General features: G+C 50.5%; 8 protein-coding genes across 8 annotated transcripts; 4 read left to right on the forward strand and 4 right to left on the reverse strand.

Annotated features, from left to right (window-relative positions):
- Positions 1–191: 191 nt before the first annotated feature.
- AKAW2_11615A (GMC family oxidoreductase) lies at positions 192–2,251 on the reverse strand (the record flags this gene model as incomplete). The annotated part of the gene is made up of 6 exons (XM_041684119.1): positions 192–424; positions 480–1,083; positions 1,141–1,674; positions 1,748–1,964; positions 2,020–2,139; positions 2,220–2,251. 6 exons carry the CDS (start codon positions 2,249–2,251, stop codon positions 192–194), a joined length of 1,740 nt encoding a protein of 579 aa, XP_041538335.1.
- Positions 2,252–2,819: 568 nt separating this feature from the next.
- On the reverse strand, positions 2,820–4,603 carry AKAW2_11616A (uncharacterized protein; the record flags this gene model as incomplete). Its single annotated transcript, XM_041684120.1, has 5 exons — positions 2,820–3,023; positions 3,097–3,524; positions 3,584–3,980; positions 4,039–4,454; positions 4,507–4,603. 5 exons carry the CDS (start codon positions 4,601–4,603, stop codon positions 2,820–2,822), a joined length of 1,542 nt encoding a protein of 513 aa, XP_041538336.1.
- Positions 4,604–6,662: 2,059 nt separating this feature from the next.
- AKAW2_11617A (uncharacterized protein) lies at positions 6,663–7,358 on the reverse strand (the record flags this gene model as incomplete). Its single annotated transcript, XM_041684121.1, has 1 exon — positions 6,663–7,358. One exon carries the CDS (start codon positions 7,356–7,358, stop codon positions 6,663–6,665), a length of 696 nt encoding a protein of 231 aa, XP_041538337.1.
- A 2,003-nt stretch (positions 7,359–9,361) lies between these two features.
- AKAW2_11618S (uncharacterized protein) lies at positions 9,362–9,814 on the forward strand (the record flags this gene model as incomplete). The annotated part of the gene is made up of 1 exon (XM_041684122.1): positions 9,362–9,814. One exon carries the CDS (start codon positions 9,362–9,364, stop codon positions 9,812–9,814), a length of 453 nt encoding a protein of 150 aa, XP_041538338.1.
- Positions 9,815–12,609: 2,795 nt separating this feature from the next.
- On the forward strand, positions 12,610–14,528 carry AKAW2_11619S (uncharacterized protein; the record flags this gene model as incomplete). The annotated part of the gene is made up of 4 exons (XM_041684123.1): positions 12,610–12,785; positions 12,837–13,107; positions 13,188–13,530; positions 13,597–14,528. The coding sequence occupies 4 exons, from the start codon at positions 12,610–12,612 to the stop codon at positions 14,526–14,528; spliced, it is 1,722 nt and encodes a 573-aa protein (XP_041538339.1).
- Positions 14,529–17,589: 3,061 nt separating this feature from the next.
- On the forward strand, positions 17,590–18,012 carry AKAW2_11620S (uncharacterized protein; the record flags this gene model as incomplete). The annotated part of the gene is made up of 1 exon (XM_041684125.1): positions 17,590–18,012. One exon carries the CDS (start codon positions 17,590–17,592, stop codon positions 18,010–18,012), a length of 423 nt encoding a protein of 140 aa, XP_041538340.1.
- A 1,095-nt stretch (positions 18,013–19,107) lies between these two features.
- On the forward strand, positions 19,108–20,720 carry AKAW2_11621S (leucine-rich repeat domain-containing protein; the record flags this gene model as incomplete). The annotated part of the gene is made up of 2 exons (XM_041684126.1): positions 19,108–19,703; positions 19,781–20,720. The coding sequence occupies 2 exons, from the start codon at positions 19,108–19,110 to the stop codon at positions 20,718–20,720; spliced, it is 1,536 nt and encodes a 511-aa protein (XP_041538341.1).
- Positions 20,721–21,301: 581 nt separating this feature from the next.
- On the reverse strand, positions 21,302–23,994 carry AKAW2_11622A (PA and RING finger domain protein; the record flags this gene model as incomplete). Its single annotated transcript, XM_041684127.1, has 2 exons — positions 21,302–21,659; positions 21,716–23,994. 2 exons carry the CDS (start codon positions 23,992–23,994, stop codon positions 21,302–21,304), a joined length of 2,637 nt encoding a protein of 878 aa, XP_041538342.1.
- Positions 23,995–25,169: the final 1,175 nt, after the last annotated feature.

The following is a 25,169-nucleotide window of genomic DNA, read 5'->3' on the forward strand; positions in this document are numbered from 1 at the left end:
GGTCTGATCTATTTATTAACAAAGATAGTGGGAATTTGAAACCATGGATGAAGTCTTTAATATCAGAGAGAAGCGTCATAGCTCATGACATATATATAACGTAAATATTCAAGCAAATCTACGGCTATACCAGAACCAGACGGTTGCCGGTCCCCAAAGCGGCACTGTTCGCAGCAATGCGGAAAGAAACCTCAGAGCTTCGCAACATTAAGGGCTTGAGATACCCACGTTTCTTTGACGAGGTCCGCACATTTCTCGCCAATTCCATAAGCAGGCATCTGAGTATGTCCTCCGTTGAGAGTTGGCATGACACTACAATCTGCCACACGGAGTCCGGTCACGCCACGAACACGCAACTTGTTATCGAGAACAGCGTTGGTATCGCCATCTGGGCCCATTGCGCAGGTACCCCCAGCGTGGTAGCCTAGAATAAGTCCATCAGTATAAGTGGTGCCAACAGATAGAAGAAAGGAGCATACAAGTTGTCGCATGTTCCTTTACATAAGGTATCCACTGTTCTCTCTTCGTGTAAGTGTGGTGGGTCAGATTAGGAGGCCAAGAGCCTTTCACGATGTCCTTCGTCCCAGCGCCCTTGGTAATGATCTCATTTGCGAATCTACATGCTTCGGTTATCACAAGCAGATCCAGTGGGTCTGCGAGGTAGTTGCAGTCCACTACAGGTTTCTCCAAGGGATCCTTAGATTTCAGCGTCACACTACCGCGAGACCTAGGCGAGAACAATTCGGCGATGATTGAGAATGCGTACTTGAGATCAATAGGAAATTGATCGTACTGTTTAGGACCGCCGAAACATTCCGTAGTAAAGAGCTCAACGTTCGGCTGATTGGGTGTCAGACCCATGGGATCACGGCCTGGCTGTCGTGGCGCATTTTTCCACAGTGGCTCATTCTTAAGACGTTCATCAAGACGCGCAAAAGCGAAGGAGCCAAAAGGGAAGGTTGACAGAAACCCTTCTTTTTTCTCCTTCCAAAGCGCGTAGGTTTTGTCAAAACTATCGTCGTGGTAGACGTGGTGGTCGGTCGTCAGACCAGGCTTTTCTGTCTCGTAGAACATGAAAACGATCTGGACGGTTCTGGTTAGATGCAAATTCTAAAGATGAAGCTGCCATAGAGCACCCACCAAATGATCCATGAGATTCTTCCCGACGCCCGGGAGGTTGACCAAACATTCAATGTTGTGTTTCTGCAATTCTTCCTTCGGACCTAGCCCAGACCTCATTAGAATTGTAGGGCTGCAATAAGATCCACTGCTGATAATTATCTCCCTCTTGGCATGTAGTGTCCGTCGCCCATTTGCTGTTACCACCGAGACACCATCCGCTTTAGGCCCACTTGGGGTCTTCTTGAAGAGTATCTTGTCCACAGTGGTGTCTGTCATGATCGTAACATTGTTGCGATGATACCCATTTGTGACAAAGTCTCCGCTAGTAGTGCGGATACCATTGTATACTGACCGTGGTACATGACCACAGCCATGAGGTGTCTCACCAGTTGTGAACATGTCAGGATCCAAGGGAAGGCCCTGCGAAACGAAAGAGTCCATAATGCGTTCGGAAATGGGCGCGAGATCATGTGGTTCGACGTGAAGAGGACCCGAGTTTCCATGATGCTGATCGGACGCCTTAAACCAGGGTTTAGTATGGAACGTTTCGGCCTGGATAAAGTTATTAAGTTTCTAGTGTCTCAGTCCCCTCCTGCTTATGGTGAATGGGTATGGCGGCACATACCTTCTGCATGTACTTGAAAAATTCCTTGCCACTCCACCCATCCAGACCCCAATCATCGTAATCTTGCTTGCTGCCGCGTATGCAAAGTGTCCCATTGCAGCCACTGCAACCTCCAAGAAATTTGCCTCTGCTGAGCTTGACTTGCCGATTATTGACGTTGGGCGTGGGCGGAGTGACAATGTTCCAGTCTGTCGTAGAGTCGAGCAGATTACTCCAGCTAATCAAGTAAGAAAAGTTGGGCCGATTCCTAGGAGTGTAATGCATGTACGAACCCGCCAACCATATGGACATTTTCGAGATCTTTATTATGCTGTCCAGCTTCAATAAGAAGAATTCTTATGTGCGGATTCTCAGCCAGGCGACCGGCCACCACGCATCCTGAGGTGCCACCCCTGAGTGTCGAAGAGAGCAGTTAGCCATAGTGAAGACAAAGATCAGACAAAAAGCACACTCTATACTAAGTGAAACTAACCCGCAGATAATGTAGTCAAAAGAATTCTCCATGTTGCGCACCGCAGTTGATCAGCCAACAGGTGGCTCGAATAATGGTAGGCAAACTGTGAGAAAGCTCCTCGGTAGTGCAGAAAGAGCCATACGGACACGTTCGGATTTATACTGGTACTATGGCCGGTAGCAGGAGTTCATTCCGCGGCGATGCTTCGCAAAAACCTGAGATTACAGCTGCAAGAACAAGCGCCATTGTGGAATGGTATTCCGCTCCAACAGCACCTACCATCTAGCTTGAAACCTCCTCCACCAATTGAGTCACGCAGTTGACCGATATCTGCACACCATCCCAAAGCTTACCCCACTTGAAGTCGACTGTGGCGGAGCATATTGATTGACTCGACCCACTAAGGAGGAGTAGAAGGATCGTTACTATGTCAGCGAGGAGAATTACGAGCAATTTGGCTTGCGGGGTAATTTGATAGCTCAAACCTTAGTTTGAGGAATAACGGAAATATGCGGCCTCCTGGCTGTCAACGGATATAACCTTAGTAGGTTCCCAACGATTCAAACTCATTTTTGAGTAGATACAGAGAGGCGGGCAAATTCCGCTCATTTTCCGACTCTAATTAGCAGCCTTTTGGTCGTGCGGGGTTGTACCACCCCGATCTCCTGTATACAGCTCATTGGTCTCCTCCAGCCCCTTACCAGCAGTTTCGGGCAGGAAACACCATGTGAATAGGAGTCCCAGCAAGGACATTCCTGTGAAAAACCAAAAAGTACCCTTGGGGGTTAGGGAGTCGTGGTCGAGCAGCATCAACGTGGTTGCCTAAGAGGGAAGGAATCTCTAGTTAATATCATCCCGACAGTCGATCTGCGCCAAGGATATACATGGAACCAACCTTGGAAATGCCGATCCGGTTGGCATAGTGCCACAGTGTAACGAGAGTCACACCTGCGATCCGAACCCCCAGTGGGAAGGATTCGGCGGTGATCAAATACTGGATTGAATTCCAACCCAGGGCCCAGCCAATGCCGATGAAGTAAATCATCACAATTGCGCCGATGGCAGCATGCCTTACTGCTGGGTCATCTTGCGACTGACCAGATAGGGAGCTAAATATAGTGAGAAAGATCGAATCGTAGGTCAGTGCGATAACCTGAAGCACGAGGCCGATATATAATGTCTTCCTCCTGCCCAGATAATCGATCAAGAAGACTGCCGAAATTAGCGCGAATACAAATTTGACAGCACCAAAGACCGCCGTCGTGAAGAGTTTTTGCGACTGGCCTTGGATACCGAAGAGTCCGAATAATTCGGGGGCATATGCTAGTGTATGCCAGATTAGCCCGAGCGTGCGCATTGCTGATTCCGGGGCTGAGACTTACTAGTCACCGAGTTGGGGCCGGACCACTCGCCCAAGCACTGCAGGATGAACACGAAGGCGATCCGTTTCAAGTGGGATTTTGTCCCAAAAAGCTCTTTCAGCACTCCAATCAGACCTGATCGTGATGCCACCTCACGCTCAAGTTTGAGCTGAATCTTGACATTTGAGACTTCAACATGTATTCCCGGATCCAGTGGCGACACGTTCCATAGTCGTGCAAGCGATTGGAGTGCTGCCAGAGGACGGTCCTTTCGACACAAGAAACGCGGACTCTCCTCACAGAGCAGAGAAGCGATCAGTAGCAGGCCTGCCCACATTATTTGAACGCTTTGCGGGATAACCCACTGCTTCGCACTCGAGTCGGGGATGTGAATGGACGCCCCCCATATTGAAAAATACTGTCAAGGTCAGTAAGCTGAGTCAGGTTATTACCTTATATATATTCAATATGCTCACCCCAATCATAATCCCTAGGTATTCTGACATGCCATATAAGCCTACCAGCATCCCGCGAATTTCTCTGGGTGCCACCTCTCCGAGGTAGATTGGGGCCATTACACCAAACTGTCCAATACCAAGACCCATTATAAATCGACCGGCATATACCTGCCCAAGGTCACGGGATGTGATAAACACTATAGAACCAATGATCCACATCAAGCAACATTGACGGAAGGTCCAAAGGATTCCGATGCGCTCGCTGCAGAGGAATGCGACTATAGCCCCCGGTAAGCTGCCTATGTGGACCATAGAGGTGATGTTCGACAAGCGATTGGCTTTTTGGGATGCACTGAGATAGTCGGCCTCTAGATGAAACTGGTCAACGAACGATTGTTCCGCCACAGTGCTGGCGATAAGCCCAGAATCAAGACCTATAAGGAGTCAGTTCGCCAGGATGCACGGAAAGGGAGGGGAACAACGGACCCCGGGCAGCGCCCGATAAGCCAAAGCAGATTGCAGCACATAGGAGCTTAAAGGTGAGCTTCCTAAACAGAGCAAGATGCTGCTTTAGGCCTTGCATCCTGGCAAAAGAAAGCAGAGACTGAGAGTTGGCGTAGAGAGGGACATTGGAATGATGTGGAGGGATGCTTGAGTAAGAAGGGAAGGAATCATTTTTCTTATCAGGCGACAGAAAATCTTCTCATCTCCCCTCTTTGGGCGTGACTAAAGAGCCACGATTTCTCCTACAAACCAGCACAGAGAATGAGGGCCCTAGGGGGTGAATAGCGCGTGTAGTGGATCCGGTACCACAAAGCCAGTGGGATGTGCTTCAGCCTTACCCGCTCTCTAACAGCCAACCATCCCCACCCACTCCCACTGTTCTTCATGCTGACCTGGCTTTTCCACTTCCCAATGCAACCGGATGGTGTGCCGGGGTCTGCGCAAGCTTTCCAAGTACCCTGCAGGCTGTCTTCTCCGCCAATCGCTGAGGATGTATTGCCCATCCAGTTTCAGTGTACTGGTCGGGTCGGAGCCAGACGAGTCCCCGGATGTCTCTCCCGTGAACCCGTTATTCTTCTCAGGGGCCGCACTTCGGAATTTGACGGACACCATAATAATCTTGGGCAAAACTTTGCAATGACTCCAGTTGTATCATGCTCATAACCAGGGCATTGCTGATAGTCAAAAGCTAACTTTAGGTAACTCGTGCGGCAATATCTCCATCAGCATGTCACCAACATCAGTCTAATCTTTACCTCCACTGTTCCTCCTCCCAGCTACCAGAAGCCTTAACCGCGTCCGCTTCTTGCAAGAATTGTTTGGAGAGTATTTGCCCCACGAGATAATACTCACAACAATCCTGGCAGGCAACAACAACATCACACACCACGTGTCCATGATGGCTTCTTCCCTGCACCACCCTGATTACCTCCGGAGACGAGTCAGAAGAAACCGCATATTGGGACGACTCGACTAGTCGTGAGTGATCTATCTGCTTCCACACCACTCTGGAAAACTCTACAGGTCGCATCACTCAGTTGTCTTCCTTTCGGCCTCGTCACACATACTTTTAGACATGAGATATGGGAGTTATGATACCACACCTTTACCGAAGATTTGCCAAGATAACCGACCGGACCCCTTAAACTCTCGCGATCGGAATACTAGGTCAGTGGGGAATAATCGTGGGCTTTCCGAGGCGCGAGGCTCTCTGGCATACTATATCCAGCGTTGCTTACCCCGCGCCACGAACATGATCATCGCAAATTTTTATGACTCGAGTGTCTGCCATTGCGTGTGGTCTGAGCACTCTTCGGAAGCGCATGCATTGATTACGACTTGATCTACGTGTGGCAGCTCGGGTTACACAATTATAGACCGCCAGAAGGAGAATTGGTGGATGAGAATAAGCACTAACAGCATATGATCCACTGCACTGATATCGGTTTCTTACGTTTGCTATCAATTCTGGAAAGCGGTGACATCAGGCGTTTGCTTGAAGAAATTACACAAAACACTATCAGGGCCATGCTTCTATCTGCAGAAGCCTTCTAGCCTGAACACTGTGCTACTAGACCGAGGTCAGCAGCAACGTTCCGCATACCTGAAGCCGACAGATAATAGGAAGATGGTTGATATGCTATTGCTTTTTCGATGGCATTCAATGTGCTTTACAATCCTACGACACGATTTCTGCGAAGTCACACAGAACCGTGTCATCTTGCTATGATAACAACTCCTATCTCAAGCGCGCCAAGCAGCAGGGGCCAGACTTCAGATTCAGATTCAACTGTCAACCGTTTCGTGCTGAGTCTGAAATTTGCTAGGCTTGCAGTTTGATCCACGTTAACACTCGGTTCGAGTTGCACACGCCAAGAAGTAACAATCATGCATAATGTTTGTTAGCTTTGTCTTCAAGTTGGATAGGTCAGATCCATTACGTCGCGCCAATAGCGCTCCAATCACCACAATTCTTCCTTTTTGTTAGGACTCTATTAATTTATCTATTCGCCATTGGAACTTGTCCAGTTAGTTACAGAACTATCAACTTATCGTGCGGCAGATATGGTATATACAAACGTGTCCCGGCAGATGCATATAGGACCCGCCGAATGGGACTCTCCGCCTAGTGGCCAGAGCTACTGGGAAGCGGCCCGGAACTGCTCCGGGGTATCACCCTGGTTCTTTCCATCTCCAGCCTTGAAAGCCTCTAGCTCTTTTAGTGAGTGATAGACTCTGAGGAGATTGGGCACGAAGTCCAGATCCATTTTGTACATCAATGCCTGATCGACCGCGGGAACCAACACAACATCGGCCAGTGACACTTCATCGCCGAAAGAAAACTTGCTGGATGCGGAGATCAGGGCTTCATACGCCTGGAAGCCGTCTGTGAATGCCTGCCTAACGAAGCTGACCTGATCCTCCACGTTATCCCGCACGGACCTGACACGCTTGGCAATCCGGGAATTGGTAGGCGCCTGAACATCGATCGCGATGATGTTGACTAGGTCGCGTACCTTGATGCGATCCTGCCAAGCTGAGACAGGTGGCAGCAGAGGGCTTTGGTTCGGGAATCTTTCCTCGAAGTACTCGAGGATTGTCATGGATTGTCTGATAATGGTCTTGGTGCCGTCGGGGTGATGCACAACCAAGGTCGGCACACTAGCACTTGGATTCAGTTCATCTTTGTATTTTGCGTCATGATGTCCTCTTGCGCTCAGATCGACATAATTATATTTGAGCGTGATGCCCTTGAGATGAGCTGCGATTATGATCCGCTGACAGCATGAGGAACACCAGACCGAGTACAGCTCAAAGGTATCTTGGTTTTGCATATTATCCGCCGATGGATTGAATCTTGTATAATCAAATGCGCTTGATGCCACTAATGTGATGAGGCAAGTCGACAAATTGTAGGAAAGATGAATTCCAACGAGGCTATCGTCACATACTTATAAAGAAACGTCGCTAATGTTGACAGATGTCCTCAGCAGAATAAGAATTCCTACCAAGAGGGCCTAACCGAAATGACCATGAGCCAGGAAGAGCGTGCGTAAGCCCTAGGCTGGCTAGGCCTACGGTAGCCCGACGGCTGTCTGGTGATGACTAGCGTCTTGCTTATCGCGTATTCAACACGAAATGTCTAGATGCTACCTACACTCAAACGATGGATAACCACCCATTATGGGTTGTCTGGAGTTCCGACTATCAGAAACCCAACTGGTAAGCCAGATAGCTGATCCAAAGTGCTCTATGCGATCTTACATGTGCCAAAGACTATTTGTTTTACAGATAGCGTTTCTTAATACGACAGAATATGTATACCAAAGGCGGCCAGGCCAGCTAAGGATCCAAAGCCCCTTAAGCTTTCAATCTGACACGCGGGAGGCATCCTGCTGACTAGCACGTGGCTCAAACAATCTGCAAGTGTCATATCGCGAGGCACTATGCTTGTGTTTATCGCGTTTGCAATCTGTGCCTGCCATTTAATCTATACCTATATCCTGTATTCGCACGATGGAATGTACTATTATCCTTCATTAGTCCTATAGCTATCTAAAGCGCATAACGCCCTTACCTACCAACAGGAGAGCTTCTTTCAGTGATGATGAGGCGCGACATATTGATGCGCTATCTAGATAAGAGATCAATGGACTAACAAATTCTTGAACGTCATAATGGCTTTCAATAGCTTGACATGATCAATCACCACTCTACGCCGCGTAATGTGATTGGTCCGATGACAGATGTAAGCCACCGAGTTGCACAAACTCAGCGCTTAGCTGGAAAATGGCTCCTGTATAAAACCACTATCACCTTACTCATTACTTATATTATATCCCCATTACCACAGAGCCAATGGACAACCAAACACACATACATCCAACATCCCCAGCTCCACCACTTCCCATCCTCGAAGCCCAATGCATGGACTACGACGACACCTTATGTGACAAATGCGACAGTACTTTCGCGCCCTGGAGGCACAAGCTATTTCGAAACAGACGTCCTCCGAGAAATAGGCCGATTCATCGACAAGCACAGAGGAGTCCCCGAAGAGCTTTTCGCTCCCAAACGAGGATCATTCAATGCCTGGCTACGATTGCCTTTTTCTTAGAATGGAGGCTCTGCCGTCATTCGATTCCCATGCCCGGGTGCTTCCATGTTCCCCGAGGAAAAGGTTCAGCGCGAAGTGGCAGTTATTGGAGTATTTTATCAGTCTACCTATACCCCACATCCTTCACTATGGCAAGGTCGAGGAAAGCCCAAAGGGTTTAGGACCTGTTATCATTATGGAGCATATTAGCAATGAAGGCGACTTCAATGATACCCTCTATGTACCGGGCCGGTCACGCGACGAGAGACCGATACTAAACCCGAACGTCTCGCAAGAGAGACTTGAATGTGTTTATGGTCAGATGGTAGATATCATGTTGCAGGTATCGAAGCATTCTTTTGCCGAGATAGACTGCATCGGTAAAGCTAATGAGGATGATGAAATCGATGATACGTGGGTAGTCGAGCATCGTCCGCTTACCTTTAACATAAACGAGCTCGTTCAGTTGGGTGGAGTCTCCCCAGACTTACTTCACCAAGGCACGTTCGAAACAGCCTTGTCTTACTATCAAGCACTAGCTGAGATGCACATAATCCACTTGACTTTCAACGAAACGACGCGATCGATTCCGCGGAAGATTGTCGAACCAAGTACATCGCACGTTGTCTGTTTCGCAAGATCACTCGCGAAGTTCAGCTGTGCAATGACGACGCTGGTCCTTTCAAATTGTCCTGTGATGACCTCAGACCTGAAAACGTTCTATCAAATGCACAACACCAAATGAACGGCGTGCTGGACTGGGAGTTCACCTACGCAGCCCCCACAGGGTTTGCTTATAGCCCGCCATTCTGTTTACTACTCGAGCTTCCAGAACTCTGGAAACAGGGTTTAGATGATTGGTCAGCAAGATATGAGAAGGTGCTGCCGGTGTTTTTGAAAGTGTTGAAGGACAAAGAGCAAGGAGCAATTGACCGAGGTATCATGAAAGGGAGCGATCGACTGTCAGGATATATGCTGAAAAGTTGGGAAAGTGGTGACTTCTGGCTTGATTACGCTGCTAGAAAGAGCTGGGCATTCGATATGATATACTGGGCCAAGATCGATCGGAGGTACTTTGGGAATGGCAACTTGAGCGGTCGGGTCAAGCTCTTGACTCCTGATGGGAGGGCGGAGATGGAAGGGTTTGTGCAGATGAAGTTGAAGGCTGAGGAGGAGGGTGGTCTACCTGATTAAGACAAGGCTTTGTACCACCCAAGTCAGCATAATTCAAGACCAATGAGTACCATGAAATTGTTAAAAGTTCTGGCCACGAGAGGCTACTTACCTCCATTTTTTAGAAATAGATGTCGGGTTGTATAGTCAGAATTATAAGCCAGGAAACAGAAATGACCTGATTCCAACAAACACAAGTGAGCATCATGCAACCAATTCGAAAATAAAATACGGAAAACATTTGAAGTAATTCTTTCCCCCTATTTCCTATCATGCAGGCTCTGCTTTCATAATGTCAAACGATGTGAGAGTCTTAGTACACGAGCCGCCCCTTAACCTGTTACCTCAAGTCTAAGCAGCAACTGTCCTCCCACACTAGAGAGAATGCCACTACTATAGTGCGAGGATTACGTCTCTTATTCTTGGCCCTTTCTCACACAATAAAGTAGAATCCAAAGGCAAATAAAACAAGGCCGATAACGGCGCCAATGACAAGGGTATATCGAGTTCGGAGATCTTCTAAGCTATTCCTTTCGCTGAAGCCCCTAGGTCGTTTTCAGAGACACTAGTTTCGTGGATAATAGCCAGTAATATGGCTTCCGCCGGTCCTAGGGGGCCATAACAGGTTTTGATGGTGTGGCGCCTTCTTTCAGGTACCGCCTTATAGCGCGGTTGGCGCCTATATTGAGGAGCTAGGCTGGCCATAGTCTGAGCGGCTGAGAGCTGTTCATTTATTTCTACTAGTTTTGCTTAGCTGTATCAACCCTACAGGGATATTGACTGTTTTGGCCACCTGAAGCTGAATGGCTTGACCTTGAAGATTGGACGAGGAGTTGACGACTAATGACATTTCCGAATAGATTAAGGCCTCTCTACGTGTAGGCCACATCCACCTTACGGTTTCTACTCGAATATTGTTCAGCGGCAATGGAAACTAAGAGCCATGGTAATGATCGTGTAGCTCCACTGTGCCAACAGTGGACTGACTGCATCTGCGATCTGGGCGGACATGGCCGTCTGAGCGGTATAGTTCTGTTGAGGTTAGTGCGAAGTATAGCATGCCAGAATGCTTGCCACGTGCATACAGGAGATTTTTCTCAGGACTACTGCTAGAGAGTCCTCTCGAAAATTATGCTTTGCCCTCTTCCTGCTTCTGCTTGTCCGATCTCTGGAAGCGCAGATTTCATTTCACAGACCATGACTCAACCCCGTTACGTAGCATCCCAGCTCGTAAATGTCCAGCCCAAAAGATCTTCTCTGGACTACTAGTTGAAGCGTCTACTTTTACGTATGCCTTCCACAGAATCCCAATTCCACCAGTCGATGCCCAGCATCAGCTAACGGCGGAAAAGCTCTTCCAACCCGCCAAGGACATGCCAAGAGCGCATTCCTACGCACAACATGATCCACACCTCGCTTACTTCTTGGCTGTAGGTCACGAGTGAGTCATGCGTTATCAATCTCCGGAGGTGAGAGGAAAACATGGATATTCCCATGTGGGGATTAACCCATGGCAGAGATTTAGGCAGCCATTTAGTAAGTTCCGCTGGGAAGGAGGTATTTTCTGGAGTAGGAGAAAGAGGTTATTAGCGCCCCCGGCCTAAATGGTATCCAAATTTGGCATGGGTCGAGGGAACTCCTGGGTGGATTTGGTGCCGGGGATTTCACGCAGTGTGTGTTTTGATCTGGTATTGTGCGATACGAAATCAGATAAGATACGGCGAATAAGGTTTAGTGGCACCCGCCAAGTATATTTCGGGCTTAACTAGGCTTGTTTTGGAACCTTTCCCTTACCGGGCCCCCCTCGTTAAAAACAGGCTGGAAGGGTTGGGTTTTTTTTTATGGTGCGGCTGGTGCGGTTTTGCTCTTGCGGGAAAATGGCCGGGTTTTTTCCGATGGAGAGGGGAGGGGAGGAGCTGGCCCATATTCACCCCTGGCTTATGTGGTGGTGATGATGATCATGTCCTCTCATGGGATTCTTGCAATCTTCTTGCATGGATGACATGCATTACCGAGATTGAAGGCCTACTTATCTTCCTTGGTCTCTTCATTTCTGCCCTCAAAGTCCAGCTTGAATTCTTATCCATCTTATCTTCCATCATCAGTGCCATGTCCGTGGGTCTCGATGTTATCACGGCCCGCTTGTCACCGTCACTAGGAACCATAACAAGATCATTGCGCTGGAAATCGGGTCCTTTCGGGCCCCGCGGTAAAACAGCAGACCACCAGCAGTCGCGGAACAGTGGGGGCTAGAAGGCGTCATGGTGCAATGAGGAGCCAGGAAACAAATTAGGGGAGGAGTGTCTAAGTGGAGCAGGGACACCAGACCCTTACACCAGCATTAGGAGATTACTACAACATACTAAATGAAATCATCGTGAGCTCGATTCAATGATCTAGATGTATGTAAATGTGGCAAAACCAACGGTTTTAGCAGACAAACTTTTGGGGAAGATTCTCGTGATGGAACCACACTGACACAAGCTGCGAGAATTATCTGATCCGAAGTGGAACGGGGTGTCGCCAGCTTGCCAAGAGGACAAGACTGCCTAGAGTTCCACTACCACTGTAAGCCTGAACCAGCACCCACAGCCAGCGCAAATTCCTTCTCGCGTTGGTCGCTCAGGAAATTGGAGTCTGGGAAAGCTTTGGGATGGTGTGGGACGTGCGTGGGAGGCGAAGAATTCATCGTCCCATGTCAAGCCTTTATAACATGGCGCATATCCTTCCCTCGATGCCGATCAGTTCTTGAAACTTTCTCCTACCACTGATGATATAGGCGCTTTGGGCATATCGCTGTGCTTTTCCCTTCCAAAATGGCCACTGACAAGCCTCCCACCACTACCGGGGTCAGTGAGGATCCGATCTCTTTAGATCCTGATACTCCTCAGCAGCCTGTCGAGGATGATCAAGATAAGCAGGATGGTGTTCGGGTCGCTGAAGCAGTTACTGCTTCTTGGTCGAAGAAATCTCTGATTATTACTTATGCCTCGTGAGTGGCTTGATTTGTGTTCCTTCCGAGCGACTGCTGAACAGTGTATAGCATGTGGCTTTTGTACTTCGTCAACGGATTGAACAGCAGCTTGACCGCGAACCTTTCTGCGTATATCACCAGTGACTTCTCGGAGCACTCATTGCTCACTGTCATCACTGTCATTACCAGTGTCATGGGTGCTGCCTGTGTCATGCCTATTGCCAAGGTGCTGAACTTGTGGGATCGTACTCTGGGTGTCTGCATCATGGTGTTGATTGCTATCATGGGCTTGATTATGATGGCTGGCTGCAACAACATTGCCACGTACTGTGCTGCTCAGGTGAGTTTTTACCCTCTGTGTACACGAGATTGCTCTTTCAATGGGTATGCCCAATAATACTAACCACCCGACACTACCAGGCATTCTACACTGTCGGTTTCACCGGTGTCATCTTCTGTGTCGATGTGATGACCTCCGATACATCCTCGCTCCGCAATCGAGGTATCGCCTACGCCTTCACCTCCTCACCCTACATTATCACTGCCTTTGCCGGCTCTCCCCTCTCCAACCAATTCCACGAGACTAACTGGCGCTGGGCCTACGGAACCATTTGCATCATCCTCCCGATCGTCGCAATGCCTCTAGTCATAACCTGGGAACTGGCGAAGCGCAAGGCAGACAAAGAGGGACGCCTGGAATACAAGCCGCGAAGCACTCGCACCTGGTGGCAGAGCACCTGGTTCTACATTATCGAGTTTGACAGTGAGCCTTCTCCCCACGACTCCTCTACTATCTCAATCCCCCCACTAACATACTCGTCCCAACCAGTCATCGGCATCTTCTTCATGATCGGCGGACTCATCCTCTTCCTCACCTCGTTCAACATCGCCGGCAATACCGAAGGCGAATGGAAATCCGCCAAGATCATCGCAATGATGGTCGTCGGCTTCTTCGTCCTCGTCGGCTTCGTCGCCTACGAACGCTGGGGTGCCCCCAAGCCCTTCATCCCCTACCACCTCATCGCCAACCGCACCGTCATCGGCGCCTGCCTCCTGGATATTACCTACCAAGTCTCTTACTACTGCTGGGCCAGCTATTTCACCTCCTTCCTGCAAGTAGTCTACAACACCAGCCTCACCCAAGCCGGATACATCTCCGCCATCTTCGACCTCATGGACCCCATCTGGCTGATCGGCTGCGGATACCTGATCCGCGTCACCGGCCGCTTCAAGTGGCTGCTCATGTGGGCTCTCCCGCTCTACCTCCTGGCCAGCGGCTTGATGATCTACTTCCGCCAGCCCGGCTTCAGCATCGGATACATGTGCATGTGCCAGATCTTCCTGGCTGTTGGTGGTGGTACCTTGATTCTCATTGAGCAGGTTGCTGTCCTGGCGGCGTCTAGACATGAAGACTACGCTGCTATGCTGGCGTTGCTGAGCACATTCGGTAACCTTGGTGGTGCTGTCGGTGCTAGTGTCTCTGGTGCTATTTGGACTAATACCCTTCCTCAGAAGCTGAGGGAGCTGTTGCCCGCTGAGACGAAGGATCAGTGGGAGGAGATTTATGAGTCGTTGGACGTGCAATTGAGTTATCCGGTTGGGTCGGAGACCAGAATTGCGATTCAAAACGCTTATGCTTGGAGTCAGCGGAACATGATGATTGCGGGTACGGCGGTCATGGCGTTGTCGATTGCGTGGGTGTTGATGATGAAGAATATTAAGATTAAGGATAATAAGGATGTGAGGCAGGTCCTGTTCTAGACGGGTTCAATGGTAAAAAGGGGTTTTGTATATAATGTTTTTGGGGTTCTTGTGACCTGTGATGTTTGATTTTTGAGTTGTTATCGCTATAATTGAGGCATGCATAGTCAGTACTTATTAATTCACGAGCTTAAACTGGGTTGATAGAAGATATTCTTCGCTTACAGAAACTAAAACATTTAGTCTTTATACTTGCTTCTTGTTCATTTACTTGCATCACGCATTGCAACCCACACACCATCAGGCACCGACTTCCGCATATTGGCTGCATTCGATCTTCATGGAACATTTGATAGGTTGTGCTTCGCGCCATTCGGAGCAACCCTATCTATCCCTGGTGACACCCCGACACTTCGATCCCGCCAATACATTATCAATACCACTCGCATTGCGGAATACAATTGACCCGCGAATATGCTGTAAAATCCCTCAATGTATTATCCGATATGGTCACCCCGGAGCAGCCATAAGTCGAGAAGCAGAAGTCTGTACACTCAGTGCCTTTGACGGTTAAAATTAAATCAATCAATGAAGGACATGTAGATGCGGATATTGAGGTACTAGCAGCCCAAGTGGGCGGAATTTATGACATGGTGGGGGAGAGGATGTCTCAAGTATGCGATTTACTAGATTATATATCGGCTTCCTGTTCGTTAATGGAGTCCAAATAAGCTGAATGTGAAGAGTAGGCTTTGTAGTCGGAATCACATGAGTGCTTTCTGACAAGTTTGAGCCTTAGCCTCAGGAATGATAGATCTTGTCTATAAGCAGTAGGATGTAGAAATGCTGGAATTTGCTGCCTGAATTATTCGGTTCGTGTCTCTTCTACTTGTGGAGCCATGTGGCTCAAGATGTTGTAATGGGAAGAGGGGTTATTGCTATATATATATACATGCCGAGTCGAGTGCTATGCAGTACTATCCCAATGAGTACAACCGCCTTCAAAGTACTCTTGCCTTGGCGTTTGTGAGGGTTCAGAACTCTCACAGTTTGAAGCAGACAATTTGACAGAGAATTGCTCCAACTACAGTCAGAATCTGAAGAGAACCCCGTTCAATAACCGATAACTTTCCAGAAAATGAAGGGAAGCAACAGGCAGGCTCACACCCAGGGTCCAGCAGCTGGCGCTCAGCAAGGCGGAATCAGATCGACATCGTATTCGCTCTCCATAAGCACATAAAATGGGGCTAGATCGAATGCTCAGCCTTACGATCAGCTGGGCATTCTCCTTGCAGATGAGCCTGGGAATGGATTTGCGCCTCCAGCACATTCTCGTATGCTACCGCCAGATACGTAGTACCCTCGAAGTGAACATGATGCTACAATCATCTCTACATGTCATAGTTCTCTACCGCTACGGCGGATGTTAACTTCACTGACGGCTTCATAGACAGTGTAGTGCTACGTACTGCTTGGCCCCCACCTTGGCATCAGCAGACACAAGGACATAGCCGACCAGAAAAAGGCCCTTGTTGAGTAGCTTGATCCCTTATACGAGCAGTCATTCCACGAGAAGTATTCTCACCAGTACGGCATCAGGGGCTATCCCGAATGGTGCCCGGACTGGTCTTTGGTTTTTGGTGGTATTTCCATGCAGGTACTCCAATAATTCATACTGAAAAAAGAAAATTGTTCTTTTCCAATTATCGCAATGCCCTGTTTGGAGAGCTCTTCATAACATCGGTCGAAAGGGTGACGCGGCAACCCCTATAGGAGCATATGTATCTCATCGAAACGGACATGCTGCTAGTATTAGCTCACACACCGATGCCTCTAGAACTTACCGGAAACGCGGACATTTAAACGAAGCAAGCAATCGGAGCCGGGGGCCAGAGTGTTCATATACGTATGGCGCGAAGTTGCAGCTCAAAAATGCGCAACGATTGAGTTTAATTGCGGCTGCAAGGGCACAATGGTCCCTTGGTTCCTGCACCGGACTAGAGAGGACTAGCGGGATAGGCCGGAGTTTGGCGAAGCGGTTGAGAGGGAAATGCGAGAGTCATTGGGGCCACCAAGTGGATGGTGAGTGGATGCAGCGTTCGCTAGTCAGGAACGAACCAGTGGAGTTTGTCTCTCTTTCTGCCGGCTCTCCTTTCCGAATCCGCTGCCATCCCTCCCATCAGGGGGTCTTTCACCGTCAGCTTCAGTACTGGCTACGGGATACCAACCCAGACTATCAACCGCTAAATTCCGAATCACTCAAGTTTCAGATGGTCTCAAAACTAGAATCCCCATGCCAGGGGGGAGTGAGGAGGAACGGAAGCGTGGTGAGTGTGTGAAATGAAAGACACAAAGGCATGGCATCCTGTGGTGACAAACCACGGCTCCCAAGAGCCACAGCCGAACGGTTGTGGAGGAAGAAATCTTCAGCGACTCCAGCTGACCACCCACTAGAATTCAGGAACCGAAGCCAATCCAGTGTGCTGCTCCTCACGCCGCTACCAGTTAGTGAGTTCACTAGAGCAGACCGTATCCTCGGCCAAGCACCGCACACTGGCGATCGTCGCTTGAAAAGGAGTCAGGCACACACCGACCGGGCCTCAGCCAGGCGCCGCCAGCGCAACAATGGATGCGCTGGCGAGTAACGTGGCCGGGTGATTTGTTTACCGACTGACGGCGTGTCGACGTGAACAATGCCCCCCGTCACATTCTCAATGTGCCCCAGGCCAATAGGCAGGCGAGACGTGCCCCTTGCGACTCGTCAAGCAGTTTTTCCGGGGCAGCGCTCGTGAGGGTTCGAGTTTGACTGGTTGGGTCCAAACGGACCCTCTGGCACTCTGGGGCTCATATTTAGTCCACCCCCCCTCGTCCTCCTTTTTCCCCCTTCGGCGCGTCTTCAGACATCGCATCGTTTCACAATCCTTTGACTCGAGCAGCGCTCTCCACGTTCTTTACCCTCGCTAGCTTTTGCTCTTCTCGACGCTCACTCTTTTGCGTCTTCTTCGTCACTCGTTTGATCTACTCGCGCAGTCTCTGCCAGAGCCTTTTTGCGACGACGTACATATCCACAGCCCGAAAATCTTTCAGTTGAACAAATCGGAATTACCGGCAACTCACCGCAATGAAGTTCAGCACTCTCGCCTCCTCTGTCCTGTGCCTGATGGCCTCCCAGCTTGTCGCTGCGGAAACCGACACCACCAGTACTTCGACGGTGACCAACTATGTCACCGCGACGCTGGTCCACGTCGACACCGTGACCTCCCCTAGCAGCGTGGCGCCTTCGACTTCCTCGGTGTTCGTCACTCCGAGCAGCCACGCGGTCTCGAGCAGCCGGGTCGCCAGCAGCTCTGCCGCCGCCAGCTCCTCTGCGCCTGCCTCCTCGTCGTTCGCCTCCGTCACCGTGACTTCCAGCATCCCCGCCGGCACCTCGGTTGCTGCTGCTACTTCCCCTGCCGTTGGCACTTCCGGAGCCGACGGCATGGTCGCCAAGATGCCTGCTGTTCTGGTTGCGGGATCTATGGCGCTGATCCTGGGCGCGCTCTAAGTCAATCCAGCGCTGCCGGCTTTGTCGCATACTCTTCACGCGCTGGAACCTTGAGAGGAATGGTTTCAACCATGACTCGATTTTCAAACATTTTTATTCTCTGCTTCGACCGCCTATATTGATTCTTCACGGGACATTGTGATCGACTGTGCTCGGGACAATGGGCCTATCTACTACGGATACTTTCTTGATTATACCCCTTATGATGTTTCGGATTTGACGAGTTGATGGCTTGACTGCTGGTGGAATACCGCAGTTGGGATGGACTTTATTTCTACACCTTTTTTACTTTTTGACTTCGCTTCGGGGTTCGGCCGTGATGGAAGCTGTGCATAGTGTTTGTATAGGGTCGACCCAATCAATTGCGTGAACCGATGTGCCTTATGCTGGTAGTATGTAGATAATGGATAATATTTATTGAGTTGAGCTGGCAGGCTTCATAAGTGTTTCTTTGTAAATGTACCTGTTTTTTGCGCTTTCAAGAGTGGTACCTTTGATGCGATTGCCCCTGAAAGAGGCAGCCGCAGCCAGTCTAGTCCAATTCAAGACTTCTCAACATTGATCTAGATTTAGGATTCAACGAGAGAAAGATCTACATACAATAATTGAATGAGATTGCATGAAGAGCAAATATTTTAATCGAGCAGATCCGGGCCTCCCGGGTAGCTATCAATCAATATCAATCAATCAATCAATCAGTCAATCAGTCAATCAGTTCACCGTCAAGTTATCAAGCGGAGACCGACCGCCCCGCTCCACCGCGACGCGTCTCGTAAACAACTTTAGTCTCAGCACCCAACATCAATCAGAATCCAGCATTCCCTCTGGACCTCGAGTTTCCCCATCCTTCCGGAACTCTTCCATCCATCCCATCCGACGATCGATCGACATTCCACCGGACGTCATGATCCGAGTGAGGTGATCCAGCCCAAAGCCACTGAGCGCATCAATCGCATTCATCATTCATTCATTCCCCCCTCCTTACTTCCTTTGCATCGCATCGCATCGCATCGCATCGCGTCACACGAGCTATTCCAACCAAGAAATACATACCACTACATCATATTATTGCACAGCAGTGGCAAATAACAAACTATGGACCACGAAATCCCCCTCCCCCCACCACCGCGCATCCGCCATCGCGACCCCTCCAACAACAATAACAACAATAGTAATAACAACAATAATAACACCCGTCACGCGACCCGCCATGCTCACCACCACCGTCTCCCCTCGCGCTTCATTGACGACCGCTCCAGTCAACCTTCCAGTGACCCGGCACTCTTCTCCAGCGATGACATCCCCGCCTCGGGTCTAGAAAACTACAATAATGCGCCTGTCAGTCGGAAGCGCCGGTACCGCGGCACCTGGTGGGGAGAGATGGTGAAGGACAAGGACGCGAAGCGCAAGCGGGCGGATTTCAAGGAGAAGCGGTTGGTGGATAGTGGTGTGTGGATGGGGAGTGATGATTATGATTCAGGTCCGGGATCGGGGTTCTTGCCTTCTGATGCGGATTTGGGAGAGGATTGGTTGAATTCGCATGCGAATGGAGGTACAAAGACGGTGATGCCGCAGAACCAGACTCAACAACAAGGATTCAGGAAAGTCGAAGAAGAACCGCGCGAGCATCAAGTCGCACGGGGGATTGTGAACGATTGTCTCGAGAGAGGAGAGGATAGTGTTGACCTGAGGTATATATTCCCCCCTACACGTCCACCTCCTCCTTTTATCATGTAGAACCAAACATCTAACCCTATATACCCATTAGTGGCCTCACACTCCGCCTCATCCCCCCTAACCTCCTCCACCCCCTCCAACACCTCACCAAGCTCCCCACCATCAAAGAGCCCCCCATCAGCGAAGACGTCTACACCTCCCTGCAACCATTCCTCCGCCTCTTCCTCGCCGGCAACGCCCTAACCCAAGTCCCCGGTCAAATCTTCGACCTCGACTCCCTCCGCGTCCTCAGTCTCCGCTACAACAAACTCACCTCCATCCCCGCGGCCATCCGCCGCCTCACTCTCCTCCAGGAACTCAACCTCTCCGTGAACCGTCTCCCCACTCTCCCCTGGGAACTCCTCTTCCTGATCCGCAAAGGCGACCTCAAACACCTCACCGTCCGTCCTAACCCCCTCCTCCAAATCGAAGACCAGCCCATCGCCAAATGGCACGTCCCCAGCGACGACGAAGAAGAAGAAGAAGAAGAAACCCAAGAGTTACCCTGCCTGAAATCAATCACCTACGACGGCCCACCACCCGAGGAAGCATGGGCACCCATCCACGTCGCCACCGGCCCAGTTACATACTACAACGCCGAAGGCATCCCAATCCCAGTCCCTACTACTGAACAAACCCCCACAACAATAAATCAAACCTCCCGCGTGCCCTCCCTCCGCGAAATCTCCCTCCTATCATTCACCCGCTCAACATATCCGGACCTGATCACCGACGAAGAAATGGAGAACTTCCCGGCCCTAATGACCCGCTTACTCCGACAAGCGAAGGAAGTTCGTAGCGCCGGAGGGCGGAATTGTTCCTTGTGTCATCGGGGATTCGTCCTCGCGCGGACGGAGTGGATCGAGTGGTGGGATGTGAGTACGTATGAGAATGGGTTGAAGGGGCCGAGAGCGTCTGGGGAGGTGTTGAGGCCGTTGCCGTTTAGGAGGGTTGGGTGTAGTTGGGGGTGTGTGCCTGATTTGATGTCGTGATGGGGGGGAAGTATGTATAGTTAGTTAATAGTTACTGAAGTTGTTGTGTGTGGGTATGTATGGATGGATGGATGGGATAGATGTAAATGATCATGTTTTTGTTAGGGGTGTGCGTTTTAAGTAGTAGTCTGGTTTTGTTTGGAAAAAGGAATGGGGGTTGTGTATAGTTAGGAAGGGTGTCATTTACTTGGTCAGCGGTGATATCGAAACACCCCTGTGGTATCAGAACAACGCAGCTATAGAGTGCTGTCATAAAGGTGCAGTTTGTCTCAAATACTTGCAACTCACGTTCAAGGCAAATCCATACGTCCTAAGCATCGATGGGAAAGCCCTCCCACTGACTTATGGTCTAGTAATATTACAAGCGAGTGCAGAACTGAAACTGAACCTGTTCCTGCCAATGTCGCTACGAATTCCATAAAATCCATCAAACGCCAACCAAGCAAGGACGGTGTCAAAAACATCGCTAATGCTGCTCACAAAAGGAAACGCTGCAAAGACAGATAATACCCCCACCTCCACTAACACATACATCCAATGAAACCAGGGGTGGTTAATAATATAAAGCACAACAACGCAGTTCACCGGCTGCCGTCCGTCTGCGCCTGATGCCAGATTGTATCGCCACTAAGAGCAGAGTAGCTCAGTGCGGCAAAGTTCCTCCAGCTCGGTGGTGCCGAGGATGCTTGTCCCTCGAGAAGACCTGCTTCAGAGCCAGCATGCCGCTCGAGATCCGAGGTCTCGTCTTCGCTCACTCCGCTAATCGGCACCGGCGCTGAGGATGAACTATGCTGAGAATCTGCGTCAGGGTGGTATTCTTCCTCGTTCATCGGCTCTGCCGACTCGTGAGCCTCCGCCGCTTTGTTCTGCGACATTGACCGAACCACGTCGCCTTTACAGATGGGACAAGTTCGCCGGCGGGTTGTCAGCCAAGGCGTGCTGCAAGATCGTTAGTACGAGCATGATTGACAACGGACTCAAGGATCGTTACTCACATGCACTCCGCGTGGAACTCGTGGCCGCAGGGCAAACTCATCACCCTGCTCTGCCCATCCACATATTCCTCCAGGCACACAACGCATTCCACTTGCCGGCCGGTGTATTTCCGGCGCCACAGAGTGGATCCCGATTTGCCCTTCCTCGATGACGACATTCTGGATGCACTCGCATTCGAGACATGTGACTCTCGCTGCGACCGAGACAGCTGGGCTCCTGAACGGCTCTTTGCACCCAACAATGGCGAGGTTGGCGACACTGGACCAGGGCTAACAGATCGTGGCGAGCTGGTTTCCGAGGAAGAGGTGGACCTCGCAATAGTATGATAAGTTCGCACTGGGAGGCGATCGACGAGGGACTTTGGAGCGCGCCATCGTCTGCGCCGGATACGAGACCGCAGCAACAACAGGACGTAGACAACGGTCAGCGTGAGCAACGGGCTGACAACCAAAACGAGGAGGGTATCGAAGAAAGGACTGGTCGACATGCTCGTGGGCGTGAGAGTGACCCACAAGCCGTCGTGTTCAGCCGCATTCACACCCTGGCCGTTCTGGGTTGTCGCATCATGCAGTTTCTGGTCTACGGAAGTGATTTGCCCATGGGCGCTAGAACTTGGGCTGGGACCTGGCTTGTCCGTGGCCCAGAAGAAATGCCTGGCAAACCAACCGTTGCGCTGGGAAGAGGATCCTGGTTTCACATCATCATACACGGACTTGTGGCCGGAGTACTCCATCTTCGACTCTTTTTCAACGCTAGACTTCTCGACCGTGCGATACTCGCCACTTCCAGGAGTGATGCTGCCACCCTTCAAGGTCGCGGGAGTGGGGTGCGAGCCCTTGACGCCGGTATGCACCTTATTCCCGGCGGCGTCGGTTGTACTGGTAGGAGATGGAAGGATGCTGCCCTTCGGAACTACTAGGTCCGGATCTCTCCAGTCCTGCACACCAATGACAAATCCATCACCGTCTGTACTGCTCGACGAGGTACCCGACTTTTTGAGGTCTTCGGCAACACCATCGGTTTTCGTTCGGGAAGTCTTTCGCTCGGTCTCGTCCTGTGATGGCTCCTGTTCGTCCCAGCGATCTAATAGAATCCAATTGATGTTTCCGCTGCTTGGCGGGCGACGGCTGTCCTCCGGTGGATACCAGACGGGTCCACCATGGTTGCTGAAACCGAACAATGACAGAAGAGCGTGGAAGAGCCCAGACTTCTGCTTTGGGGGCACCGCACTATCATGAACTACTGCTTTGTGACTTGAAATTGGCGACGCAGTGGCAGAGGTAGTCGCCGTAGCGTCCATGCGTTGTTTCCCGACACTGCCGTGAGTGGAGATTTTAGTGTGTGTTCCTGATCCATCGTCTGCGGCCGAGTCCTCCCCTTGCGGGGGGACTAAGGATGACAGCAGATGTGCCGTAGTATGAGATGTGAAGAGGGCGGGGATCGTCACGTTGGATGTATCACCCCGTGCATACATCGTGACGAGGCTGCCTCCTCGGGTGTCATCCCCCACAATCAAAGCAATTCCTCCACGCCGCTGGACCCACTTGACCTTCTCCAAGAAGCCGCAGCCGCCCCTACTCAGAAGGACGACTTTGCCGTCGATCTCGGCGCTTTCTTGCAAAGACTGGATGTCAGCATGGGCAGCTTGTCGGTTCGAAGAGGGTTCCCCGTGCTTGTCCATGGCGCCTGAGTCCGACACTTCTGACTCGGGCAGCGGGTGGTGGAGATGGTCATCCGTGCCGTCATTTGTCACCGGGGGTGCTACTTTGGTACCAGAGTCATGCTGCAGGTCGATATCCGGTTGGGGAATCGCTTGGCGATGGCTTTGTGGCACGGTCGGCTCGTTTCCAGGAGTAGACCCCGACTTCCCAGTTGTAGTATCTGCACCTCCGCCTGACTTCGGACCATCTCCCTCACCCCAACCCGGGATATCGGAGCATCCTAGCTCTCCTTCCGCTCCAGCGGTTGTTCGTTCCCCAAAGCCACTGCCAATCCAGAGTTGCCCGCTAAGTCCCTTATCCGGCAGCAGAGGGCCAAACGCAGCAGGTCGGGCCAGGAAAAAGGTGGAGTTGTCATCGGTGAGGCTGATGATGGCGGACGGCGGGAACAGGGATGAGGGGATGTTGAAGGAGAAGAGGGCGTGTAGACCCGTCGCTCGACCAGCGAGTGAATCGGGGGTGGACACCCTAGGCGAGGAGGTTAAAGCAGAAAAGAAGGTGAGGATGATGGGGAGAAAGATGAGGCAGAAGACGACAGCAATCAAACGTGGTGGTCGCATAGTTGAGAGGGTGTGTTGGAATATGCAATAGAACAGATATTGCTTGGCCGAGGGGGGTGCGGGAAGGAAAGAAGCCCAGGAAGATCAACGCTCAGGGCCAGCGGGTTTCGTGCAGGAAGGCGATGTTCTTAGGACCAATCAGACGGTCGATGAATCGCAACAGAACGGACACTCATCGAGAGCGCACGGGAAGGGAGAAGGAGGGTAGGCGCGAAGGAACAAGATGATAAGGAGAGTGAGTAAGTAGTAGTCGTAGTTAGGAAGTCGCCGTGGTCAAGCAATGACGGGCTGGTACTTTAGAAGCCAACCAGACAAGGATGACGGGGAGAGAAGAAGAATAGGGACATGGACGGTAGTAGGGTGGTAAGTAGGGAGAAGGGGATGGAAATGGGGATGGGGATGGGAATGGGATGGATGGGACGATGTGGAGGAGGAAGAAAGGCAAAAAGAATGATCAACAACTTGTGAGCGAGTCGCCGGACACGCAAGCACAGCCTCTTTTCTCTGTCCCCTCCGTGTCTCTCCCTCAGTAAGTATTAGTTAGTTAGTTAGTTAGTAGTTTCCCTGTCAGACAGTTCGGCTTGGGGGGCAGTTAGTCACGGGATTGATTCCCTGCCTGAGGGAGGGGAGTTCCCTTAACTAATTCATTAGTGGCTTCCTCAGGTTTTGTCAGGCAACCGCCATACCTTTTCACCCTGAACTTATCTCGTACTACAGAGAACTACGTCACAGACCCTGCGCCCGTGCATTTTGGGCTGGGCTGCCCAATTCCATCAGCAGTTCTTCAATTTAAAATTTGACTTAGAAATTAGATAGTCTATGATTCGTGACTCTTTTCCTTTCACGAGACCCTTTTATAATTATTATTGTATTCTATATGGTGTGGCGCATGGCAGCATCTTTCATTTGTGTCACACCCTCCTCCCATTCTTTTACCATACAATACTGAATACTATTTCCTCAATTTAATTTAAATCCACAGTGTTCTATTCTTCCCCCCGCAGATCAATGAAAACTGTCTTCCCGTCATTCCCCACACCTACGCAATATTCACTGTCGACTTCGACTTTAGTGCTTTTTCTCATGGGTACACAGTAAAGCGATCGACAACGCAGGGGGTCCGTTTCATGTACCCAGGAATGTGTATTTGTACAAAGATGTCGAGTCAATGGGGG

The sequence above is a fragment of the Aspergillus luchuensis genome, chromosome 1, assembly GCF_016861625.1.
Source record: "Aspergillus luchuensis IFO 4308 DNA, chromosome 1, nearly complete sequence".
NCBI classification, from domain to species: Eukaryota; Fungi; Ascomycota; class Eurotiomycetes; order Eurotiales; family Aspergillaceae; genus Aspergillus; species Aspergillus luchuensis.